We start from the raw sequence: 22,551 nt of genomic DNA, 5'->3' as shown, positions 1-22,551 counted from the left end.
TGCTCCTGGAAGAGTCTGCTTGCTCCTCTTATGAAGGAGTTTTATTTTTCTACACAGGCTTACAGCTTTGTTTGAAACGTTCATATATTTTGTGAGTCTGCAATTTGAGAGTTGTCATGGCCCTGGCCAATGAGCAGCACAGTAACGGAGCAAACAGGAAGCCGTCCACAAGCACAGTCTGTACCGTACTCAGTTCTGCTGCAGTGACACACGCAGGCTTTGAACAGTGGGCTTTCAAAGGGAGCGTGTTAAGTGCGTAAACAGAGTCAGGAATGCAAACGTTTGCCCGCTACACCATTTCAGCAGAGCAACTGATGTGCCCAAGGCAAACAAATCACTGTACTGCTGCACTTCTATGTGGCTTTGTGCTGTAACCCATTAACACGTTTCCAGCTAAGCTAGGTGCCCTCCATGGGAAAATTTCACAGGTAGGTGAAAGCCCTTAATGACGCAACTCTCCACAGCTGGTTGCACTGAATAGACTATAGAATTATTATGCTTAATCTGCTGTCTTATCCAGGGTCCACAAGTTATTGCTGCTATGTGGGTGTTACTCACCTCTACACAAAGGACTAACGTAAGACCCACTTCTGGGTCTGTGTAAATCCCACTTCTGAGCTAACGTGGTGCAGAGACCTTGCATTAGTGGAATATTTGCAGGTCTGTGCGCTTATGGATTCACTGCTGTTATTCATTTAGCTTTAACCAATATATTTTTGCTGATGCAAACATACACACTTCAAAGCCCAGACCCAAAGATTAATATGGAGATCACAGTATCTGGAATTCACCAAGCAACCAATACCTCGGCAGTGTTTTTACCAAGAATTGTCTGCATAACTGAAGGCTCAAATAAGTAGGTTAGCTTCTTACATAAGCAAATGCTCTTCTGAATTATCCTGTCATTAGCTACAGCAGATAAAAGTGGTCTATATGACATCTGTAGGCATAGGCACCAACTTTTATTTTTGCCAGAGGCCCTAAGATGATGGACATGTGGAAAGTTTTATACATTTCAGGTGACAGCCATCTTCCTGAGGGGGCCAGGGCCCTTAGGCCCCCACATACTTAGTGCCTCTGGCAAGAAAATCATATGTGGGAAGGCAACAGAAAATCAAATCAGCAAGCACAGGCTCTATGTCTAAATTTCCTTTAATTGAATATCATTTAAATATGTAGTACAAAGCCTTAGATTTGTAGCTTAGGGAAATATCTATCTGCAGGTACACACATATGTATGCAGTAGCACAACAAATGCATATATAGCCATGTCTCCACTGATGGTACAACAAGAGGCAGAATAGTTCACTGGATAGGCCACTAGACTGGGAGTTGGGAGGCCAGATTGTTTTCCTGTTGTTGTTGTTTGTTTGTTTTTTAAATCACCCTACTATAGGACTTTGGTCTCTAACATTTCCATGATTCGGAGTCCTCTTACACTCCCTGCCTATATCAATTGTAAGCTATCAAGGGCAAGAGTAGGGTACTTCTTCCTGTGTGCATTGGTTCAACACCTAACACAATAAGCCCAAGATCTTGCCTAGGGCTCCTAGGCACTACTAACAATACAAGTCATGTGTCATATATTCATTCAAATCCCCACAAACGTTGCAAAGATTCTAACTACTTCTGCTCTTCTGCTCCATGAACAAATTAACTGGGGTCCACGTTAAGAGCATATCTGCACCAGAGCAGCAGTGTGCCCCACCAGGGACATTTCAGAGCAACCCCCCTGCTCACTCACATGCTCCAACCCTGGAAGTGCAGTGGTGAAGATGCTTGGAGCATCCCTCTGCAACCACTCTCAAGACACCAGTCTCCAGTTTGTTCCAGTGCAGCCGTGGACAGCCGCGAGTGGCCTCACCAGCATTCTTCCAGGTCTGAAGCATGAGAGCAGGAGCTCGTTGGCAGGATGTGCTCAGGAACATCCCACATGGCCAACACAGCATGGACGTACCCTGAGATTACCACTGTTTTCAACAGGAACCATATGGGAACCTGGTGCGGAGCTGGTGTCGCCCAAAGGATAAACTGTCAGATGGGGAAGGACCTGTCGACACATCCATTTTTCCCTTCAAAAAAGCCAGCATCAAGGTAATTTTGCCTTTGTTCAGCCTGCATAGCAAGCATTTCTGACACCTGTACCAGTGCACATACAGCCCGGATGCCGTTGCACCAGGTGCGTTCAAATATGCTTGGCTGCCATTAGCTGCAATTGCTATAAGTAACACTGCTAAACCTCTCGGGATTGGGACTCTGCTCTGCTAAATGCTGTGTAAACTTAAGAGACATCAGTAGGGAGAAGATACTTTATCACATGTGAGCAAACGAGCACCTGATTCACAAGCAAAACCACCTGCTTACACAGAGAAGTAGATCTACACAAGTGAGCTGCCTCACTGAAGTCAATGGGACTCCCTGTGTGAACAAATCTGGACACGTTCGTCGATGTTTGTAGTACTGGGGCCTATGCTAGAGCACCAAGACCTGTAGAGTCTGTAATACTGGTTGCACAGTAAACTACCGCCTTATAATTTCATACAGGGGAAGCAGCAGATAGGGTAAACAACCAGGGGTGGATGAAAGCATTGAGACAGGACCTTGGTGAGAGAGAAAACATTTAGAGTAGTGAGAGGTGGAAGCTACTATAAGAATGGTTGAGCTGTACACGCCTTCTGCAATCATTAAACTACAAAATAGCTCCAGCATGAAAAAAGAGGACATTTTACATCAGCCCTAATTGAATTCATACTTTCAACTGCTATATAATAGTGTGTTATGACAAAGAATTTTAGGGCAGAGGTAAAATTGTAGTGTGGATAAGGCCAAAATCTAATCCCCGCGGTCCAGAAGACTTTTCTAAACACACTTCAATATACAACGAAATGCCATTTGTGCTTTGATCTACCATGTACAGGCAATTTCATATTCGCATTTCCTTATAATCTGGTCCAGCTGAATGGATGTAAACACAAACAGACTGTATGACCACTAACCACATAACCGCTACAATCACAGTCCAGTTGAGAAGACTTTTGAACTCAGTTCTGATCGGGCAGAAGTTCTGGAGGACAAACATAGGCTTGAAGCACCAAAATTAGAAGAGGGACCATGTCCAGACAGGGTTTTTTATTTTTAGGGCTGGGAATAGCACTACAAAGCCAGAATGCTAGAGATGTGCTGGCACAAGAGGCGCTGGAATCTGGGATGTATTCTTTACATCTTATTTTAGGTTACAAGGTAGTAGAAGTGCTCCCAGTCTCTGAAGGGAGGAATGCCTTAACTGCCTCTCTTGCTGGCTGGAGAAGCCAACAACAATGACTCCTTTATTCAGTGGACACTGTGGGCACTGAAAAACAACCCCCCTGCTTTACCAGAAGCAGCAGCACATTAGTTTGACCCAGCTTTGCAGCATCTGTATAGATTGGGCCCTTCAGCAGGGCTTTATGGAGCTTTTAACTGAAGGTGATTCAATCAGCTATTAGATAAAAGTACCAAAAAAGCTCCAGTAAGGACCCGATCTATACAGGTGTTGGGAAAGCCAGGTGCAGCTAATGTACTGCCTTTTCTGGGCATGCACTGGGCTCAGTGCAGGAGTGTGCCAAGTTTAAAGTGAAGAGCCATTTTGTTCAGTTTTTTTCACGTCTGCAAGCAGCCTGTGTGCTTACCCTAAGGTGTATGAAGTAAAGAGTTAAGCATGCAGGGCATTTTTACACTTGCTCCAGGACATGGGAGGCATTTTAATTAGAGTGGTTCCAAGAGCCACTGTAATTAAAGTGCCCGCAACATCTCATGCATCAGCATCCCCACACTTTAAAATGGCAGCAGGGGGCTTTAATTAAATCTCATCCGAACAAGCTTTAGTTGAAATACCCCTCCCGCTATTTTGAAGTGCAAGGCTGCTGAAACACAAGACTGAGAGGCTGCTGAAGCGCGCTAATTAGCACATGCCAGTAGACTCAACTCACTGAGTCTGCTTTGACGTGCTGTAAATACAGTGCATCGGAGCAGCCTCAAATACTACAATGATGAAGGCAGCATAAGAATAGAGTCAGATAGAACAGACGAGAGATATGATGGGAGGAAATGAAGTGAGGCTAACAACCAGATCAAGTAATCTGTGGCACATCTGTCCCCACTGTGGGGGACATGACCAGTGGAAATTAACAGCTGGGATGAGCCTGCCCCTTGCACAAACAGCAATTCTCAAAGCCAGGACTCTCTCTGTCTGGGGTAGAGGGTCCTGTTGTAAATCATGGCTCCTTTCCATAGTGTAGAAACCAGCCCAAAAGTGGACACATATTGGTCCTTCTCATAGCTCATTTCCAAAGACTCTAAAATTCAACTCTGATATAGAAAGAAAATAAAATGTTTCAGGAACTCCCCCTACCCCGCTCGCCCCCTTCCCACCCCTGCAGCTGTTGACATTTCTGGTAGTTGTCTAACTCATGAATATTATCTCCCAAGAGCAGGCAGCAAATTGCAATTCTGCAAAATAAGCCGTGTACATAGAAACAGCAGAGAAGGAAACAAGCAAAATCCATACCAATGTCATGTAAATCAGGGAGAGAAGCTGCTGAGATGTCTTCAAGGTGAGCTTTCCAAGTGATATTCACCCCTAGGCGGTCCACGGTTAAACAGTTCACCAGCACAGTAGAATCATCACAGAGAGACACTGGCCTACTATTTCCAAATGCATTTACCTTGATTTAAATTCAAACAGATTTAAGTTAGTTGCCTTTTTACATTCACTGCTACACGTATACCAGTGTTTTCATAGCGTTGTGTTCAAAACATGTATTTCACATGGGGCAAAGACTTAAATAAAAGACAAACCCAAAAAACTTAAAGTGACTTAAGAGTTGAACTAGGCAAATATTTTTCAGGAAATCAATTATTCGCCAAATCATTTATTCACTGCATCATTTATGCTGCTTTTCAGGCAGCCCAAAGCATCCACAAATTCAGGTTGAATTCGACCCGTATGTAGGAATTGTTGAATTAGTTCATTTGGATGTGGTGGAGGTGTCCAATAGGTGGAACAACGTGGTCCAGTGCTTAGAGCACTCAAGTAGAAAAATGGAAACCAGAATGCAACTCCTCTCTCTGGTTGATTTTGAGCAGGGAATTAAAACTTGGATTTTCCACATCAAAGCAGAGTACCACAGTTATTAAGGCCATGGGGTATTCTGGGTTCTCTCTTAATTGCACCTATTAAATCTGTTTGTATAAAATAATTAGATAACCATTAGAGAAAGCACTGAAATCCATGAGTGTCCTAATCTTTGCTGCATGGGCTCAGTCAGTCTTTTTGGTATAATGAGTATTTAACATGAAAGTGGTACAGCTTCAATGAGAAAGACTAAGACATGACCCATCACATAATATTCTGTGAACCAGTGGTTAGGGCATGCTCCTAATTCAAGTCAAATCCAAGTCATTATTCTGGATCCTGCAGAAAGGAAATTAAAGTCTGAATCTTCCTCATCCCAGGTGAGTTATTTTGGGGCTCTACAGTAGAAGGCAAGAAAGTGACACCATTGCCACCTCCGCCTCTTTGGATGTTTCACTGGCACCTGGGTCCTTTGTCAGTACAGCCATTTGTTTCTAAACTCCTTTTCCCTTGTTAAAAATGCCCCAGATGAAAATAAAGCAATTCATTTCACGTAGAATAAAATATTGCGTGCGAATGGAATTCTCACCTCTTCTGCCCCAATCCTGTCTCCATTCACCTCAAAAATCGTTCAGTCAAGCAAAAACAAACTCAACTATTTTGCAATGTGCAGAATTGACAATTTTCATAAATTGACTACTTAGCAGCTTAAGTCACACAGGCTTTCAGTGAGACTAAAGACTAGAAATAGATGTTGCTGAATGGAGCGATTCAGCTGTGCCGCAGTGCGTCATGACATGGCTGATTCGCTTCACCGGGCATAACATGTTGCCCCTAGTCCCACTTTTGATAGAGCAGAACAAGAGGCAACGTGATTTTGCCACTTTCCCTGTGGGTCAAGGGTGCTGGGGTGAGCAAGGAAATTGCCACAAGCCAACAGATGTCTGCCAAAATGAAGTGGCAGTCTACTACTATCTTTTGTAACACCACCTGTCATGTGGCACAACAAAGGATATGGACATCTATTTGCTCAGCATTTGTGCCACCTGAAACATTTTTAAGGCAGAGCAAATGAGAAATCAGAGGACATCTATTTCCACCCTAAGGACATAACTGCGTGGCCTCCATGGGCTGCCACGGAGAATCACTTCCTCCCAATCACTCCAAATCCCAGAAATGAGTTGGTGTAGAGTAGCCCCAAGTGCATGCCAGGAAGCATGCCCCCAAAAAAGAGCCTTGGAGCGGTGCTGAGGCACACACTCAGGCTACTCTGTCCGCCGTTGCTGCTTCATTCCCAGTTAGATGTATACCAAACAGGAGAAAGTTGGCATTTTGTACTTCTCACTGGCAGACACTCCTGGGCCAGCTTCTCATTCCCAGAGGCAGCACAGAGGTAATTCAGACAAACCCATTGACACCTAAGCACTTTTCCAAATTATGTCCTGTTTCTATACAACGATATACCAGAGATTGACTGTGAGATCAGGTCCTGTAAGTAAAATTCCATTTACCTGCAGAATCACCAGAGCATCATGCTGGAAATTATAACACACTCTGTCTACTCTGGGACATTAATCTGCACTTATGACCATAACATCTCAGCAGTTCCCAGTTAACCAGACCAGCATGATGTGGTTCCTAACATGCGTCAGAAAGCCTACCTCCTTTTGCTCTTTTTTGAACATGGAAAGCCCTACACTAGCTCAGAATTGTGGAAACAGAGGGGGAGACTGGAACAGGGCCATTTTTATTGTATGTCCCCTGGTTATAGTCCCATTGTGGGGGAAGTGTTTTAGCATTATTTAACGTTGATCATCATAGTGCAGGAACTCTTTTAAATAGCCTTAATGGTGTTTCATATTCCTTATGTACTACTGATTTGCCATATCTGCTTAAATATAAAATGAGAGGTTTTCACCCCGATCAGCACAGGGAAAACACATTCCTCGTCTCACATTTGCACACAAGGAAGTCTCAGTAAGTACTTTGTCTATTATTAAACGGCTGTCAAAAGCATCATGGGCTCAGCCATGGAAACCAACTATGGAGTTCATTAAATACAGCCAACATGGAGCATAACTGTAAAACACATGGCCCATATTACGCAAACATGCTACTGGGAACCTACCATAAGAATAGGCTAGTGCAACCCATCTGAATAAGACACATGGTAAAGCCCATTGCACTGAGTCCCCCTAAATGCTGACTCTTTTTCAAGTCATGGTAAACCACTGCACTGAATATATTTCAATCTCTTCTTCTCTCCCACAGCTGAGCTGTGCCTTTCTTTCCCATTTCCTGTTTCTTCACCATCCTTAAATGGCCAGCAAACATTACTGAATGGGGTCCCAAACCGTTCATTCAGAATTTCTCTGTCATCTCCTCTCTCAACCTGTCACATATGATTAGGGTGGCCCCACTCTCCATGACCGGGAGCCAGACCAGGTTGTCCTGTACCTCATCAGCATATAAACTTTTGGAGGATCCCAGGAGTTGTGGCAAGGACACTTGGTTCCAGGCATGAGTTGCAGGTTAATTAGTACATGAGGGAAGGGGGGTATTGGAAGTACACACATATATTGAGCAGTGCTGAGCTGTGGGGTCACTATGGCTTGAGACACTGTTGACACTGCAGGGTCCCAGTCCAACGAACTATATGGAAAAATCATGAGCCTTTGGGCTTTGGACTAATATCATGCACAGTTTGTATAAGTATATACAAAAGTGCTGCTTAAAAGTGTATTAGGCAATATGTGTGCTAGAGCTCACAGCAGTTTCAAAGAAGGTAAATGCCTCAGTTCCAGATGAATTAAGTCTGTGTGTTCCCACAGTAATTTGACTATGCAAATTACTACAGGCATGTTTATTACAAAGTCAGTAGGTGCATCTACAGGAGATGGTTACTGTGGAGTGGGCCAATTAGCTCCACAGTAAACATCTCAGCATCTACACATGCAGGGCTGCTAGGCTGGAGTAAACTAAAAAAAAACCTCAGCAGAGTAGTACTTGTAAATAAATACAAGTACTATCCTGCTCCGGAGTTTTTTTACTTTGTAGCGCCGCACATGTAGACCCTGACCGGCTGGCTGGGCCATGAGGGTTCTTCAGTGTGGGGCCTGCTTGCCAATTAACCCCATGCTGGAGCACTTTTATGCCCCAGCCAGCCCCTCCACAGCACATTTGAGCCAAGTCAGGCTGGCAGGCTGACCCTCCGGCCTCCCTGCCAGCTGGGACTGCTCTGACCCAACTCAATGTGCTGTGATCCCAGGCCCATGTTCAAATGGTGCACCATTTGTAGATGCACCCAGTGTTTTCAAATCTGCTCTTCATTTCCATGTGCTCAGGGAGAGCAGGGCCTGACAGTAAAGGGGGAGGGGCCAACAGACCCCCTGTAGCAGTGTGGGGGAGACCAATTCAAGGCAAACCTCAAATAATTAGATTCTATACCTGGAAAGTTGCAACAAATATATAAAATGTCCAGATATAGAATCTAATTATTGGGGAGTCATCTTATACTTGGGGTCGTCTTGTATTCCAGGAAATACAGTAACTTTACATTGCTGGAAACTCAGACCGCAAGTAACATAGGAGAAGGATGGGAGGTTAATTTAGGAAATGGAATAACTGTTACGCACAGAAGAGTGAAAGTCACCCTTGCACATGGTACAAGTGCCTGTGTACCTCTAATGTCCATTGAACAATGCATACACTTTTTTGCTGGCCCAGCATAGAGGGATGAATTTTCCATGGGTAACTGGACTACATAAAGAAAAAAGATACTAGGGTTTGGTAAAAGCTCCTTCACTGCAAATTTTTAAAATTAGGCATACCAAATTACACACTATGTAGAAGATGAAGAGATGAAAGTGAGGAAAGCTGAATGTGCCCAAATATCAAAATAAACATCCTAACAATAACATCACATAATAGTTCGCTGATGTTGCCCAAGTCAGATTATAATACAGCTTGCCATCCGTAGCTGAATATGGTATGAGGCCAAAGCCTTGAGGAAAAAAATCTAAAAAAAAAAAAAAAAAAATCCTAATGCTAAATGATGCCTGGGAAATCTTAGATCAGTTATCAGCTCTGAATAGGCTCTCTAAAAACACCTATGCTTTGTCTCTATCCTTTCAGGTCCACAGTACAAGCTGCAAACGTATTTATTTTTTTACCCACAGAGAAGAATAGAGAAATACCTGAATATGACAGAATCCACGGGCTTTCAGTTCATCTAATATAAAGATCTGGAACGCCTGTAGTAATCCGGAGTAGTCAGAACTGCAGGCCTTCCCAGAAGGCAGCAGTAGCTGGAACTGTGTTTGAGCCTGGACTGTCTGAAATAACTGGAGCTCTAAAGGAGAAAAGACAGTTTATTATTCATAATATTCATGACTCATGTATAAAAACTGCCCGTCAGAAGTACCTTGGGGAAATACAATTACATGATAGGAAAGCCTTCGGCATTGTCCTACAAGCTTTGATTGTGTATCAGCAGCATTGGTCCATGAATAGTTGGAAGAGGTAGAATTGTCAATGATAATGAAGGAAGACAGAAATTCAGAATGGATATTTCTGTTTTGTGTTAAGAAAAGGTTTGCTGTGATGATGATGACATACTTTCCAATTGCAACAGTAACCCAGGAGGATGAGGTCTCCAGACTGTTGATGTTGATTTTTAGTAAGTCTTCAAACCAGGAAAGTTTCAGAGGAATGGAAAAAAGCCTAACATTGTGCAAATAATTCAAAAAGGATGACTTTGTAAGATAATGCATAGCATTTCATTGATAAAGCTAGAACAATACAAACCCAGTGTGATATGTATGTCATATGTATTAAAAAGCTAGGCAACTCTAAACAAATAGTAGAACTGGCCTGTTTGGATACTGGACAGATGCAGGGGTGGTGATTGCCAACCAATGTTCAGTGTCGAACTGGTGGAGGAGCACCTAAAGCAGCTGAAAGTCTTCAAGTTGGCAGGACCAGATGGACTACACCTGAGAGTGCTGAGGGAAGTTGGTGGGAGTCTTTGTGGGACTGTTGGCAAGGGTATTTGAAGACTCATTGTACTTGGGAGAGGTCCCAGAAGACTGGAAAAATGCCAATGTAGTGCCAATTTTTAAGAAGTTTGACCTTGATACTGGATAAAATTTTGGAAAAAATTATCATAAAGTCCATTTGTGAGGGAGTGGCACAGAGCATGATGCTGAAGGATAGCCAGCATGGTTTTGTTGCAGACAGTTCATGTCTGACCAGCCTAGCCTCCTTCCATGATCAAGTAACCAACTGCTTAGATGCGGAAGACATGGTTAATGCCATATACTTGGATTTTAAAAAGGCCTTCGATATGGTCTCCCCATGATGCTTTTATAAAAAAATTGGAGGATTGTGGGCTGGCAGAGTCCATGGTCAGGTGAGTTGGGAACTGGCTAAGGGGTCGAACCCGGAAAGTGGTAGTGGATGGGTCTGTATCATCTTGGTAGGAGGTGGCCAGTGGTGTCCTGCGGGGTTTGGTTCTCGGGCCTGTGCTGTTCAACATCTTTATCAATGATCTAGAAGAAGATGTGGAAAGCACACTGGCCAAGTCTGCGGGAAAAGCGGACACACTAGGGGACAGGATGTGGATCCAAGAGGACCTGGACAAGCTGGAAAGGTGGGCAGAGCAGAACCCGATGCAGTTCAATAAGGGTAAATGCAGAGTGCTTTACCTGGGGAGAAGTAACCAGCAACATGAATATAGGTTAGGAGGCCAGCATGATGGTTGAAAAGGGCCTGGAGTTATGGATGATCATGAGCCACCAGTGCAACACTGTAGTCAGAACTAATAGCATACTGGGATGCATTAGCCGATGCATCATAAGCAGGGCTAAGGAAGTGATAGTTCTGCTCTATACAGTGTTGGTGAGCTGCTAGCTGGAGTACTGTGTCCTGTTCTGGGTACCACACTTCAAAACAAGACATGATGAATCTTAAAAGGGTCCAGAAAAGGGCCACAAGAATGATTAAGGGCCTGCAGGACAAACCCTATGAGGAAAAACTAAAACTTCTGGGACTGTTCAGCCTGAGGAAGAGAAGACTGAGGGGGGACTTGGTGGCCATCTATGAGTATATAAGGGGTGAATATCGGGAGCTGGGAGAAAAACTGTTCACTAGGACACCCCAGAGGAGGACAAGGAACAATGACCATAAAGTGTTAGAGGATGGTTTCAGGTTGGATACAAGGAAGAACTTCTTTATGGTAAGGGCTACCAGAATCTGGAACAGACTTCCCAAGGAGGTGGTGTACTCACCAACCTTGGAAATCTTCAAGAGTACACTGGATGGACACTTTGTTGGGATCATTTGGTCTCAGCAATATTCCTGCCGGAGCAGGGGGGTTGGACTCGATCTTTCAAGGTCCCTTCCAAGCCTTTAATTTTTATAATTCTATGAACTCAAAATTTAATTGTAAACATGGCATCTGCATTGACTGAGCATGTTTCCAGTAGGAACCTGCAAGGATAAGTTCTTGGTCTGACACAGAATATGACACAAAATAACATTTTTAGTAATGACCTAGAAGAAAAAGTATTTTCTGGTGGAGTTTGCAAATGACAAGGATTGGGAGGGTGGCAAATAATGAAGAGGACAGGTTACTGATTGCAGGTCAGTATGGGTTGTTGGGTAAGCCGGACGCAAGCAAACAATATGTATCGCACTTTGGCTAAAGTAAAGAATTCAAGGCATCATTACATTAGATTCAAGGCAAGAAACTATCTTGGAAAGCAGTGATTCCTAGAAAGACCTGAATACTGTGCCAATTTATCATCTGAGCATGATCTCCCAGTGTACTGCCGTGGACCAAAGGGGAAAAACGATCTTTAGATATCAGAACAGATAAATGTGTGTATGCATTTGGATCTGATGCAACTAATACCCACACCCAGATCCAGTGCCCACAGTTCAAGAAGGATGTTAAAAAATTGAAGAGGGTTCAGAGAAAAGTCACAGAAATAATGAAAAAAATAGGAAATACAATATATAGAAAAGAATTCAAAATCTATTTAGTTTATAAAGAGAAGGTGGAAGTTTGACTTGGCTACACTTTTAGGCGTATACCTGAGAAACACAAAACTCAGGATAGAAGGCTCTTGACCCTAGGAGATCAGAGTATAACAAGTTCAAATGGCAGAAAACCGAAGTGAGACAAATTCAGAAACAAAATAAAGCTTAAATCTTTTCAAGTGGAGATCAGTATCCATTGGAACCACTTACCAAGAGCTAAGGTGGATATTTATTTTCTACAAATTTTTCTCTAGTTGAAGCAGGAACTAATTCAGAGAGGTGCTGTGGCCTGAGCTTTGTATAGAAGCTCATTTAGATTATCTCAGTGCTTCCCTCTAGCCTTATATTAATGGATAGATTAGGGCTGTGCAAAATTTTGCTGGCTGTTTTGATTCATTTCGAGCTTGAAACAGCAAAACTATGGGCTTCAAAACAGCCTCGAAAGAAAACGAGGCTAGTTGAAACATTTCAAAAGTTTTGAAATGTTCTGAGTTTCAAAGCAGCCAGGTGGTGGGAAACAGGGGAGAACCAGTGCTGCACTCCCAGTCTCATGCTGCTGGGCTGCGGGAAGCCGATCACAACGGCAGGGAAGGGAACTGAGCCCGGGGCTCAGTGCAAAGGAAGGGAACTGAGCTTTGATGGGTCTGTGGAGGGGAACTTAGCTCAGCTGGGCTCAGTTCCTTTCCCCAGCCCAATTGTAGCACTTCGGAGGGGAACTGAGCAATTGAGCTCAGTTCCCTTCCCCAGCTCCCTAGTCCTAGGCAGCAGCACCCTCCCTCGTCTGGCAGGCAGATCAGGGGTCTGCAGCCCCAGAAGGACTGCCACAGCCCTCCTGGTGTTGTGGGCCCTCATCTACCTGCCAGATGAGAGGGGCTGTTTCGAGTTTCTCCATTATAGTGAATGGGCAAAATGTTGAAACAGCATCACCGTTTCGATGAAGCAAAACGGAACAGCGGTTTTGAATTGAAATAAAATTAAAAACAAAATACTGTTTCATGGAAACCTCAAAACTCAAATCGAAATGGAACAGTGCCATTTCGCACAGCCCTAATATAGACCCATTTTTGTTCTGGAAAGGCTAAGATTACTTCAGAACGTATTTAAAAAAAAAAAAAAGAGTTAACTCTTTAGGCCTTGGATTAAGGGTGGGCATGGACTTCCAATTTCAGATTGAGATCTGAAACCACAAACTTATCTGCATTTGTATGAGAAATACATTGGCAATATTCCTATATTAGGTCAAGGCCAGCTACAAAGATGTAATCCAAATCCAGAGCTATATTGTTTTGAAGTTCACGTATGTTCAAATCTGACATTTTGATCACATCCCACCTCTGTTTAAAAATCACCATCAAGACCAGCTGATCGCCCAGGCTCCAAGCAGATATCTGCAGCTTCCATGTTTTGAGGTGCTTTTTATACTTAGAAGAATGAAGGTTGAGGGGAGTGGGGAAATACCAAGAGGCAGCCAGTAAAGATGGCATTCATCCTAGGAACAGATTGCTACAGAAAGATGCATACAAAGTTACTTGATTATGCAAATAAACAGTCAACTTCTGCCAAATCCAAACATCTGGTGTTCATCTGCTCTGTCAGGAGTAAGTGGTCCCATCAGAAGCATTTTACGATGCCAGCATCTTTTCATTTACAAAGGAAAATCTGCATTTAGATTAAATAGCCATCTATTTAGATCTATATTATCACAGAACTGGGAGATTGTTCAGGGCACAGGAGCCAACTGAAAGAAAGCAATGATATGAAGACAGAAAGCAAAATTTACCTACTGCAAGCCCCCACTTAGAAACTAATCTGATTACTTCCACCTATAGTTAGAACTGGCTTCATTTCTATTCACTTTCGTTACTTTTCTTGCATCCTAGGTTGGCAAAGGCAAAAGTAATAAATGTTGATGACAGCCGAGCAACTTTCTCTCAGTCGGTAGAACAGAGTTAGTATCCTAGCAGTTGCACGTACTCTGACAGGTTTGAGAGAGGGGGGGATCTGAAATCCAGCGCTGACTTTCCACGTCACACACGAACTTCTTGCTGGAAAAGGCACTTTGGAAGCCGCGACGACAAACCAGTTGGCACTGCTGGGATTTCCGATTTTGATCCGAGATGGTCTCACAGAAAATCACTCCATTGACCACATGTGAGACATTAAATGGCAGGACACACTGAGGACCTAGGAACATGAAGAAATGGACACACAACAGAAGAAAAAAAAATGAACTATTCAGGGTAAAATGTCCAAGCAACAGCTATGTCTCATAGCAAGAAAATATATTGCATCCCACCCAGATACATAGTGCACACGCTTATGTCAATTTGAACTGAAGTTATGTCGCATGCTCTATGAAGCCAGTGAAAGGATTTGTATCGTCTCTGTTGGGCACTTAAGAAAACAAATCGGTAGAAAAACGGCCCTGTATAAATGGAACTAAGAGGTGGTTTGTAACCATCAGAGCCGGGTTTCTCAAAACAGGCCAAACAGCCCCTCAGTGGGCCTATTTAGACCGTTTTATACATGGGCGTAAGCCCACAAAATTACGCAAGGTCAAAGCCTCTCAGTAGGAGTTACGCGGACAGAACATATGACTCATTTTAAAATGCAGCCTGATCGGTTTCTAAAGAGGATTGTGATTACCAGAGCTAACGGGCCTGAAGCTGATGACCCAGGATGACACTTGGAGTCCTGTGCTTCTACGAGAGGGTAATATGGCCACTCGAGTGGAAAAACATTAGCATCAGTTCCATCTTGAAGCAGTACCGATAGTCTATTATAAAACTGTTGAGTTGTTGTAGTTATTACAACCCCATCATTTTGCTCAATATTAGTGCATTCCTAACCCACCAAGCTATAATCAAATACTACAGGCATTAGTTGCATTCCTCCCAGCTTCTGGAGAACAAGATGAGAGAAAATAATTGCCTTTAAATCAGAAGCAGCCATAAAAGTAATGTATTCTGCCTCTCTGGAACTTCTCATCAGAAGGCTCGTTGCTATTTCTAAAAATAGCTGTTTTCCAATCCTCACATCTTCGGTGCAGGACACTCCACAGCACCCGGTACGACAGCGCTGAGCTAGAACTCTCAGCTGCTCATTCCCCTACTTTCAAACTCTTACGCTACTTTATAAATCTCCTCGATAGCACCTTCAAAAATTACGAATACAGTAAAAAGATCATCACAAGACTGCTTTACATTCACTCTGAATGGTTGCAAATATTAGCCTTTTCATTCGCAAGGCTGAAACCAGGCTCTCCACGCTATCCTGTGGTATATGGAAGTTAAACCGTAGTCACTTAGCAGTTGTTCCATCCGGGGATAAACTGCAGAGATTTAGATCCCACTTACAGTGGGTTAGAGCAAACATAAAATGATATCACAGATCAGCTGGGGTCTTTTTGCTGCTGTTGTAAAAACACAGCGTCTTGCACCTTCCACCCAGTCCCTGGCACTTTATATAGTCATTCAGTACAGTGTTGAAACTTCTTCCCCAAGCACTTCTAAAACAGATCTGTAGGGAAAAGCTTCCCTCTGAACTCGCAGCATTCTCTCTCATCCATTTCTGAGCTGTGGAAAGTGAGCATCAGGTTGGAACATGTGTGCTAGGGAGTATTAAGATACTTGGCATCAAAGCACTAACATACGTTTGCTAGAAGAAGTTGGAGGGGTTCGACCAAACTCCATTATGGAAATGCTTAGTTTAATGAAAACCTTATTGTGTGCACCAGGCGCTCTAAAGTTTTTATTTCAGTTTACAGCTGTCTGTTTGGATACAGGAGAAGAGATTTATTGCACTCTCCCACCACAACAGACTCCCTTGCTGATGGACAATGTGTCCAGAATAATGATATGACTTTGGCCTACCCCTTTTCTCTTCTACAGAGCTGTTAACAATAACGCTGAGGAACCAGGGCCACAGGCTGGATGGGCCGAGGGAAATAAACTACTGAACCTTTACCCTCAGCACTGCCCAAGCTGTTTACACTGGAAGAAGTCCCATTAGCTTTTCTCGTCCCATTTGCCCTTTCCTCTATGCTTCCAGAAGCAGATGTGACAAAATATCACAAAAAGATTATTCTCACAGTATTTTCCCAGCCTCACCACAACCAGAAAGTAACAAAAATCTCTTATGTGAGATTTTCAAATCAGTGTTTCTAATTCACTTGAAGCTGAAGCAGCATCTCATTTAAAAACTTCTTGTCCACTCCTTGGTTGTTACTGCGCCTGGTGTTCACGACAAATCGGAGAGATCCACTTGGCACTGGCATCTCTGAAGCAGTAACTTGCACCTGACATCTTGGGCTAAGTACAGACATTCAAAGAGCCCAAGGCAGAAGTGTTTGAAATAAAGCACTTTACTTAAAGCGCTCTAGATTAGGTCAGGACAGAACAGAACACACATGCGCTGTTCGGTGAGCGGGGGTGGGGGCTCAGAGGCTGCCTGCGGCGGCAGAGGCCAGCAGGCTGGGGATGTTTCTGCATGCCTCCCAGGAGAACGCCAAGTCCAGCCAAGCCCAGGTTGCGGGCACAGGTCTTGGTGGGGGCCAGGCTGATCTGCACAGCAGAGAGGTTTCATGGCCCCAGCTGCAGCTCCTGGATGCACTGCTTTTTCATCAGGACCCGAGGCTGGCGGGGAGGGAATGAAGAGAAACTCCTCTACCACATGGACCTGGACCCCATCAAGACCCGAGCCCACAAGTTGGGGGGGAGATGCACAACAGAGAGGCTCTGTTCCCCTACCCCACCTGCCTGGCCCGGCAGGGAAGAGACCGAGCCTTTTCTGTCCCCTCTCTGTGACAGCCCAGGGGCCAAAGCTGGGCTGGTGCCTGTCTGGAGCAGACAAGCACTGGCTGAGGCTAGCAAGGCACCCAGGGAGGGGCCCCAGGATGCCAGCAAAACGAGTCCTACTTTGACTCAGGATGGGATGCAATACAAATGTTTGATAAACTGCTCTAACCTAAAGTGCTTTATTCTGATACCACATCCATCCAGTGTTACCTTGGAGTGGGATCCACCATTTTTAAAGCGCTTTATGTGGTATGAACTTCTCCTCAGTTACAGTTTAGAGCACTTTCTGTACACACGAGTAGTAAGTGTAACCTATGTACATGCCCTTGGATTGCAGCTCAGAGTCATTAGACCCTTAATCCCCACTCAGTCCACTCTCACAGTGAACTCCTATTGACCTTCAAGGAACACAAGGACCGAGCAGAGATTTCAGAGTTTCAGATCTACTCTGGATCATTTCTACACCTTCCTTCTGCCAACTCAGGCTCTTCTTCAGGCCTATCTAGAGCCCTTCCAGCTTTCTCAGCTTTTCCCCTGACACCCTCATAGTACCCTATTCCTCTTAGGGTCCACAAACCTCCGGGCTGCTTGTAAGATCACCCCACCAGGATGGTTCATTATTGCAATATAGTGCAACGGAAACAATGCAATACGTTAGCTTACAGCTTCACCAGGGATTCATCCATGTGGTTATTTTTCTTCTTGTCGCAGCAGCCTGCATTGAGAGTCAGGTATATGAAGCTGTACAACTCTACAATCCCAGAAACTTATAGGAAATCCTAAATACATTCTTATTGTGTGGTCTGCTTTAGTCTACCAACAACAACATTCATTTAAAAATAAACAGAACACAGCTTTCAAAGACATCCTGCAGAGAATACTGCTCATTTTGTAGAGGGGGTTTAAATTTCTGTGAGTCATTGCAATATGGAGCACAATCCTGAAGAAAGTTTCAATTGTTCTGCTTCAGTGATAGGGAATATACAAGAATTATTAAGAAATTATTTTTATCCATCTCTCTCCAGTTTGGAAATAGTATTGGAATCCTTGACAGAATTCCAGCTCTGCATGTCTTTATCCAGGCAGGAAATATTCTCTGAACAAATAGTATTTTGGCACATCCATTTCATAAACCTGGTTGACAGCCAAAAGCAGGAATTACAGAAATATGTGGGTTTTTTCTATCTACTAATTTTTATATTTTTATTTATTTATTTATATTTTATTCTTAATGTATTACAGCTCAGACCAAACTCTTGGGCAAAACATTTTGGTTTGGTCTTAATGTAGTTTAGCTGGCTCATCCATCCTGAGTTTTTCTTGCCACTAAGATTGGCCCTTGACTTCAAAACTGTCACTCATACTCAACCAAAAGCACAACCTTCTGAACCCTGAAGAGGTTTGGGCCATAGACCCAGGCTGGCTGGAAGATGTACTTACTTCTGTAACGCAAATATAATATTAACAAGGACGCTAATCTCTCTGGGTGCAGATACAAAACACATTTATGTAGTAAACTGACTTTGCTATGCTGTGAAACCAGAGCAGACACAGGACACTGCCCTGTTATATGCTAAACTACTCAAATCCAGGGTACATTTATCCCTTGAAAAAAAATGTTGTAACTTTATTATGTGAGAAAGTTAGTACATGAATGCATCATATGTTTAGTCTCCCACTTGTTTTCATCCCCAGCTGTCCCACCACCTAACACCAGTTTACATAACAGCACCTACAACAGGCAACTTGCTTGCTATAGTTGGCTGCATGCCCTCTCCTTACTTCAGAGTAAAATCTGGGATAAATTACTTCATAGCAATTGTGTTATGTGTCCAAACCATATGACGGGTTGAAGAGGAACCTTAAACCCAAAGGCAGCAAAACACTGGGGAAGTTTAGATCTAGGTCTAGTTCTGCACTGAAGTGTTTGACTGCAACGGCAACTCACTTTCACATGCAGGCCTTTCTCCGCTTATTTGTGATCCAGGCACCTCTTCTCCACTCTCAAAGACACACCAACAGCTTTCCTCATCCTGGCTGCATTGCACTGGTGAAAAGCTCCCATTGTTCCCCTCACACTGAGGGATGTACCCTTTGCCGATTTCCCGTGAACTCGTTTTCAGCTTCAGCATGCTACAGAGAGCAGGACCTTTAAAGACAAGAGAGTGACTATGGGAGGGGGAGAGGGGAGTATAAAAAAGAAACTCTGAACATCTGCAGAAATGAACTGCAGTACTGGCTGCGATTGGTTCACATGCCTCACACACACGACACTTCAATTTGAGGGCTTTTCATGGTCAAGAAAGATAATAAACACTGACATAAGATCCCAGCTAAGTTTGCATCAAAATTACTACTATAACTACAAGATAAGCATGATAAAATGTAAGTTACTTGAATCTGCACAAAGTGAGTTTTGTATAAATATGCAACCTGGGCAAATATAATATTGACTGTTTTTCTCTGTCTGTGTTTAAGTCCCTTGGTTCACTTTCTATTTCCATTCTAGTTGATGAACTTTCTTAGTAGAGCTGGAGATGAAATGGGACAGAAATTAGGACCAAAAATAACAAAATATCATGAACTAATAATCTGGGGAAAAAAAAAAAAAAAATCAAACTGTCATTTGAAGCATTTTGTTTTGAGAACTTTGAAAGGTACTGTTTGGGTTTTGATATATTTTTAATTAACACTTTACTTAATTTATAGTATGTGTAAATGAACATTTCTAAACAAAAAGTCATTTCAAACTGAAAAGCAAAATGATTTTAGAAAAAACATTTTAAAAGCCCATCTTGACCATTTAAAATTGGGATGGGGGAGAGGCATTTAAACTAGGATCTTCATCAAAAACAACTCTTCCCTTTAGACAGTTCTGTTTTTCTCAAATGAACATTTTCTGATGAAAGCAGGGCTCATAAGAACATGTGGCACAGTCAAAGGGGTGGGATGCGACTGCATTGCTGTACCCCTCTGTATCCACCCCTGAAGTTGTAATAAGGATGCTGTCATATCATGGTTTGACGGTAGAACCATCCGTTTGCTAACAGGGTTGTAAAGAAACTCTGCAGGGACAATAACGAGTTGGTAATGACCATCTAAAGAGAATCTAGTTTCTCCACCTTTGCCGCAGGAAGCAAACAAGAGAAAACCCCCAGCAGCAGGACAAAGGAACCAAGGTATTGAACCTGCCTTCAAAAAAAAAATGACTCAAAGCATCGTAGAAATCATAGAAAATTAGGAATGGAAAGGACCTCAAGAGGTCATCTAGTCCAACCCTCTGCTCAAAGCAGGTCCAGCCCCAACTAGATCATCTCAGCCAACTTTGTCTAGATGGGTCTGAAAAACCTCCAAGGATGGAGATCCCACCACCCCTCTGGGTAATCTGTTCCAGTGCCTTACTACCCTCTTTCAAACCCCACTTCAAGTAGTTGAAGGCAGCTATTAAATCCCCCCTCAGTCTTCCCTTCCCTAGACTAAATATGCCTAAATAATTCAGACTCTCTCAGAAGTCATGTCCCCCAGCCCCTCACCATTTTTGTTGCTCTCCACTGGACTCTCTCCAATTTGTCCAATTTCTGTAGTGGGGGCCCAAAACAGAACACAGTACTCCAGAGGTGGCCTCACCAGTGCTGAATAGAGGGGTAGAGTAACTTCCCTCAATCTGCTGACAACGCTCCTACCAATGCAGCCCAGTATGCCATTAGCCTTCTTGTCAACAAGGGCACACTGCTGGCTCAGATTAAGTTTATTGTCCACTATGACCCCCAGGAGCTTTTCTGCAGAGCTGCTGCCCAACCAGTCAGCCCCCAGCCTGTACTGATGCATGGGATTGCTCCGGCCTAAGAGCAGGACTTTGAACTTGTCCTTATTGAACGTGAGATTTATTTTGGCCCAATCTGCCAACTTGTCTAGGTCACCCTGAATCCTAGCCCTACCCTCCAACATATCTACTGCTCCCCCCAGCTTGGTATTATCTGCAAACTTGGTGAGGATGCACTCTATGCCATCTTCCAGGTCACTGATGAAGATATTAATCACACCAGGCCCCAGGACCAACCTTACTGGCACTCCACTTGATACTGGCTGCAAACTAGACATTGAGCCATTGACTACTAACCTCTGAGCCTGATTATCCAGCCAATTTTTTATCCACCTTACAGACTATTCATCCAACCCGTACTTTCTTGGCTTGCCTACAAGAATGTTATGGCAGACCATATCAGAAACCTTGCTAAAGTCAAGGTATATCACATCCACTGCACTTCCTGCATCACAGAGCCAGTCATCTCATCACAGAAGGCAATCAGGTTGGCCAGGCATGACTTGCCCTTGGTGAATCCATGCCAACTGTTCCTGATCACCTTCTCCAAGTGCTTAAAAATGGATTCCTTGAGGATCTGCTCTGTGATCTATTCGGGGATTAGGGTGAAACTGACTGGTCTGTAGTTCCCTGGATCCTCCTTCTTCCCTTTCTTAAATACGTCTGCCCTTTTCCAACTGTCTGGGACCTCTCCTGATCACCATGAGTTTTCAAAGATGATGGCCTGTGGCTCTGCAATCACATCAGCCAACTCTCTCAGCACCCTTGGGTGCATCCTGTCTGGCCCCATGTCCACCATTTCTAAATAGTGCCTAACTTGGTCTTTCACTGCTGTTGGCTGCTCACCTCCACCCCAAACTGTGCTGTCATGGGCAGTAGTCTGCGTGCTGATCTTGCCTGTGAAGACTAAGGTGAAAAAGGCATTGAGTACTTCTGCCTTTTCCTCATTATCTATCACTAGATTGCCTCCCCCATTCAGTAAGGGACCCACACTTTCCCTGATCCTCCTCTTGTTACTGACATACTTGTAGAAACTCTTCTTGTTATCCTCCACAAACCTTGCTAGCTGCAACTGCTGGCATCATAACATCAAGCCACACAAGAAATAGAGGTAGAGGACAGGGTCATGCTCTCCTAACAAGGACTCCTGTTTAACTGCATCTCCAACACTGCAGTAATCTCTTCATACCCCTGTTTGAGGCATGCCCTAGACCATCAGGGAGTTGGAGAGGCACCCCTGGAGCAGCTTTCCCACCTCATTTTCAGGTCTGTTGCATCTGAAGAGGGAGCAGGTAGTGGGGGCTGTGTTTCTCAGAAACATCCTTAAGTGCACTGGGGAAGCAATACAGTCACTCTCTGCTGATACTTACACTGGGGGTTGTCATCTGAATCCTGGCTACTGTGCTGAAGCACTTCTCCTGACATGGGATCCACACACTGCACATCTGAATCCAATTTCTGCACCATGGTATATTCACCAGTCTGAAAAGAACCAATTACAATATCACTGCCAAGCACCATACTTTTTCAAAAGGCTACTAATAATGTACACACCATGTGCCAGAACCCACTTTCAAAAGTCCTGATTAATAGATGTTTGCTTAGGATTAAGGTTTTCAGTTTTGCATTAAAAGAAAGCAGTGACACGATGAACCTCCATAATCAGAGCTGCTACGATAGCCTGATTCATAGTTTCATAGTTTCTACGGTCGGAAGGGATCTGAGCAGATCATCTAGTCCGACACCCTGCCATGGCAGGAAAGAGTACTGGGGTCAAA

General features: G+C 43.7%; 1 protein-coding gene across 1 annotated transcript in view; it reads right to left on the bottom strand.

The window, feature by feature from the left end:
• Positions 1-22,551, bottom strand: part of TG (thyroglobulin) — a 210,241-nt gene that overhangs the window by 154,920 nt on the left and 32,770 nt on the right. Inside the window, exons 15-19 of the mRNA XM_019547510.1 lie at positions 22,144-22,255; positions 18,899-19,099; positions 14,129-14,338; positions 9,310-9,464; positions 4,547-4,703 (exon numbers count right to left, since the gene is read on the bottom strand). Coding sequence (XP_019403055.1) covers positions 4,547-4,703; positions 9,310-9,464; positions 14,129-14,338; positions 18,899-19,099; positions 22,144-22,255 — 835 coding nt within the window. The remainder of the gene's footprint in view (positions 1-4,546; positions 4,704-9,309; positions 9,465-14,128; positions 14,339-18,898; positions 19,100-22,143; positions 22,256-22,551) is intronic.

The sequence above is a fragment of the Crocodylus porosus genome, unplaced genomic scaffold (genome assembly GCF_001723895.1).
Source record: "Crocodylus porosus isolate Cpor-Errol unplaced genomic scaffold, CroPor_comp1, whole genome shotgun sequence".
Taxonomy (NCBI): Eukaryota; Metazoa; Chordata; order Crocodylia; family Crocodylidae; genus Crocodylus; species Crocodylus porosus.
Note: the sequence above shows the minus strand (reverse complement) of the source record. Positions and strands in the feature narration are given on the sequence as shown.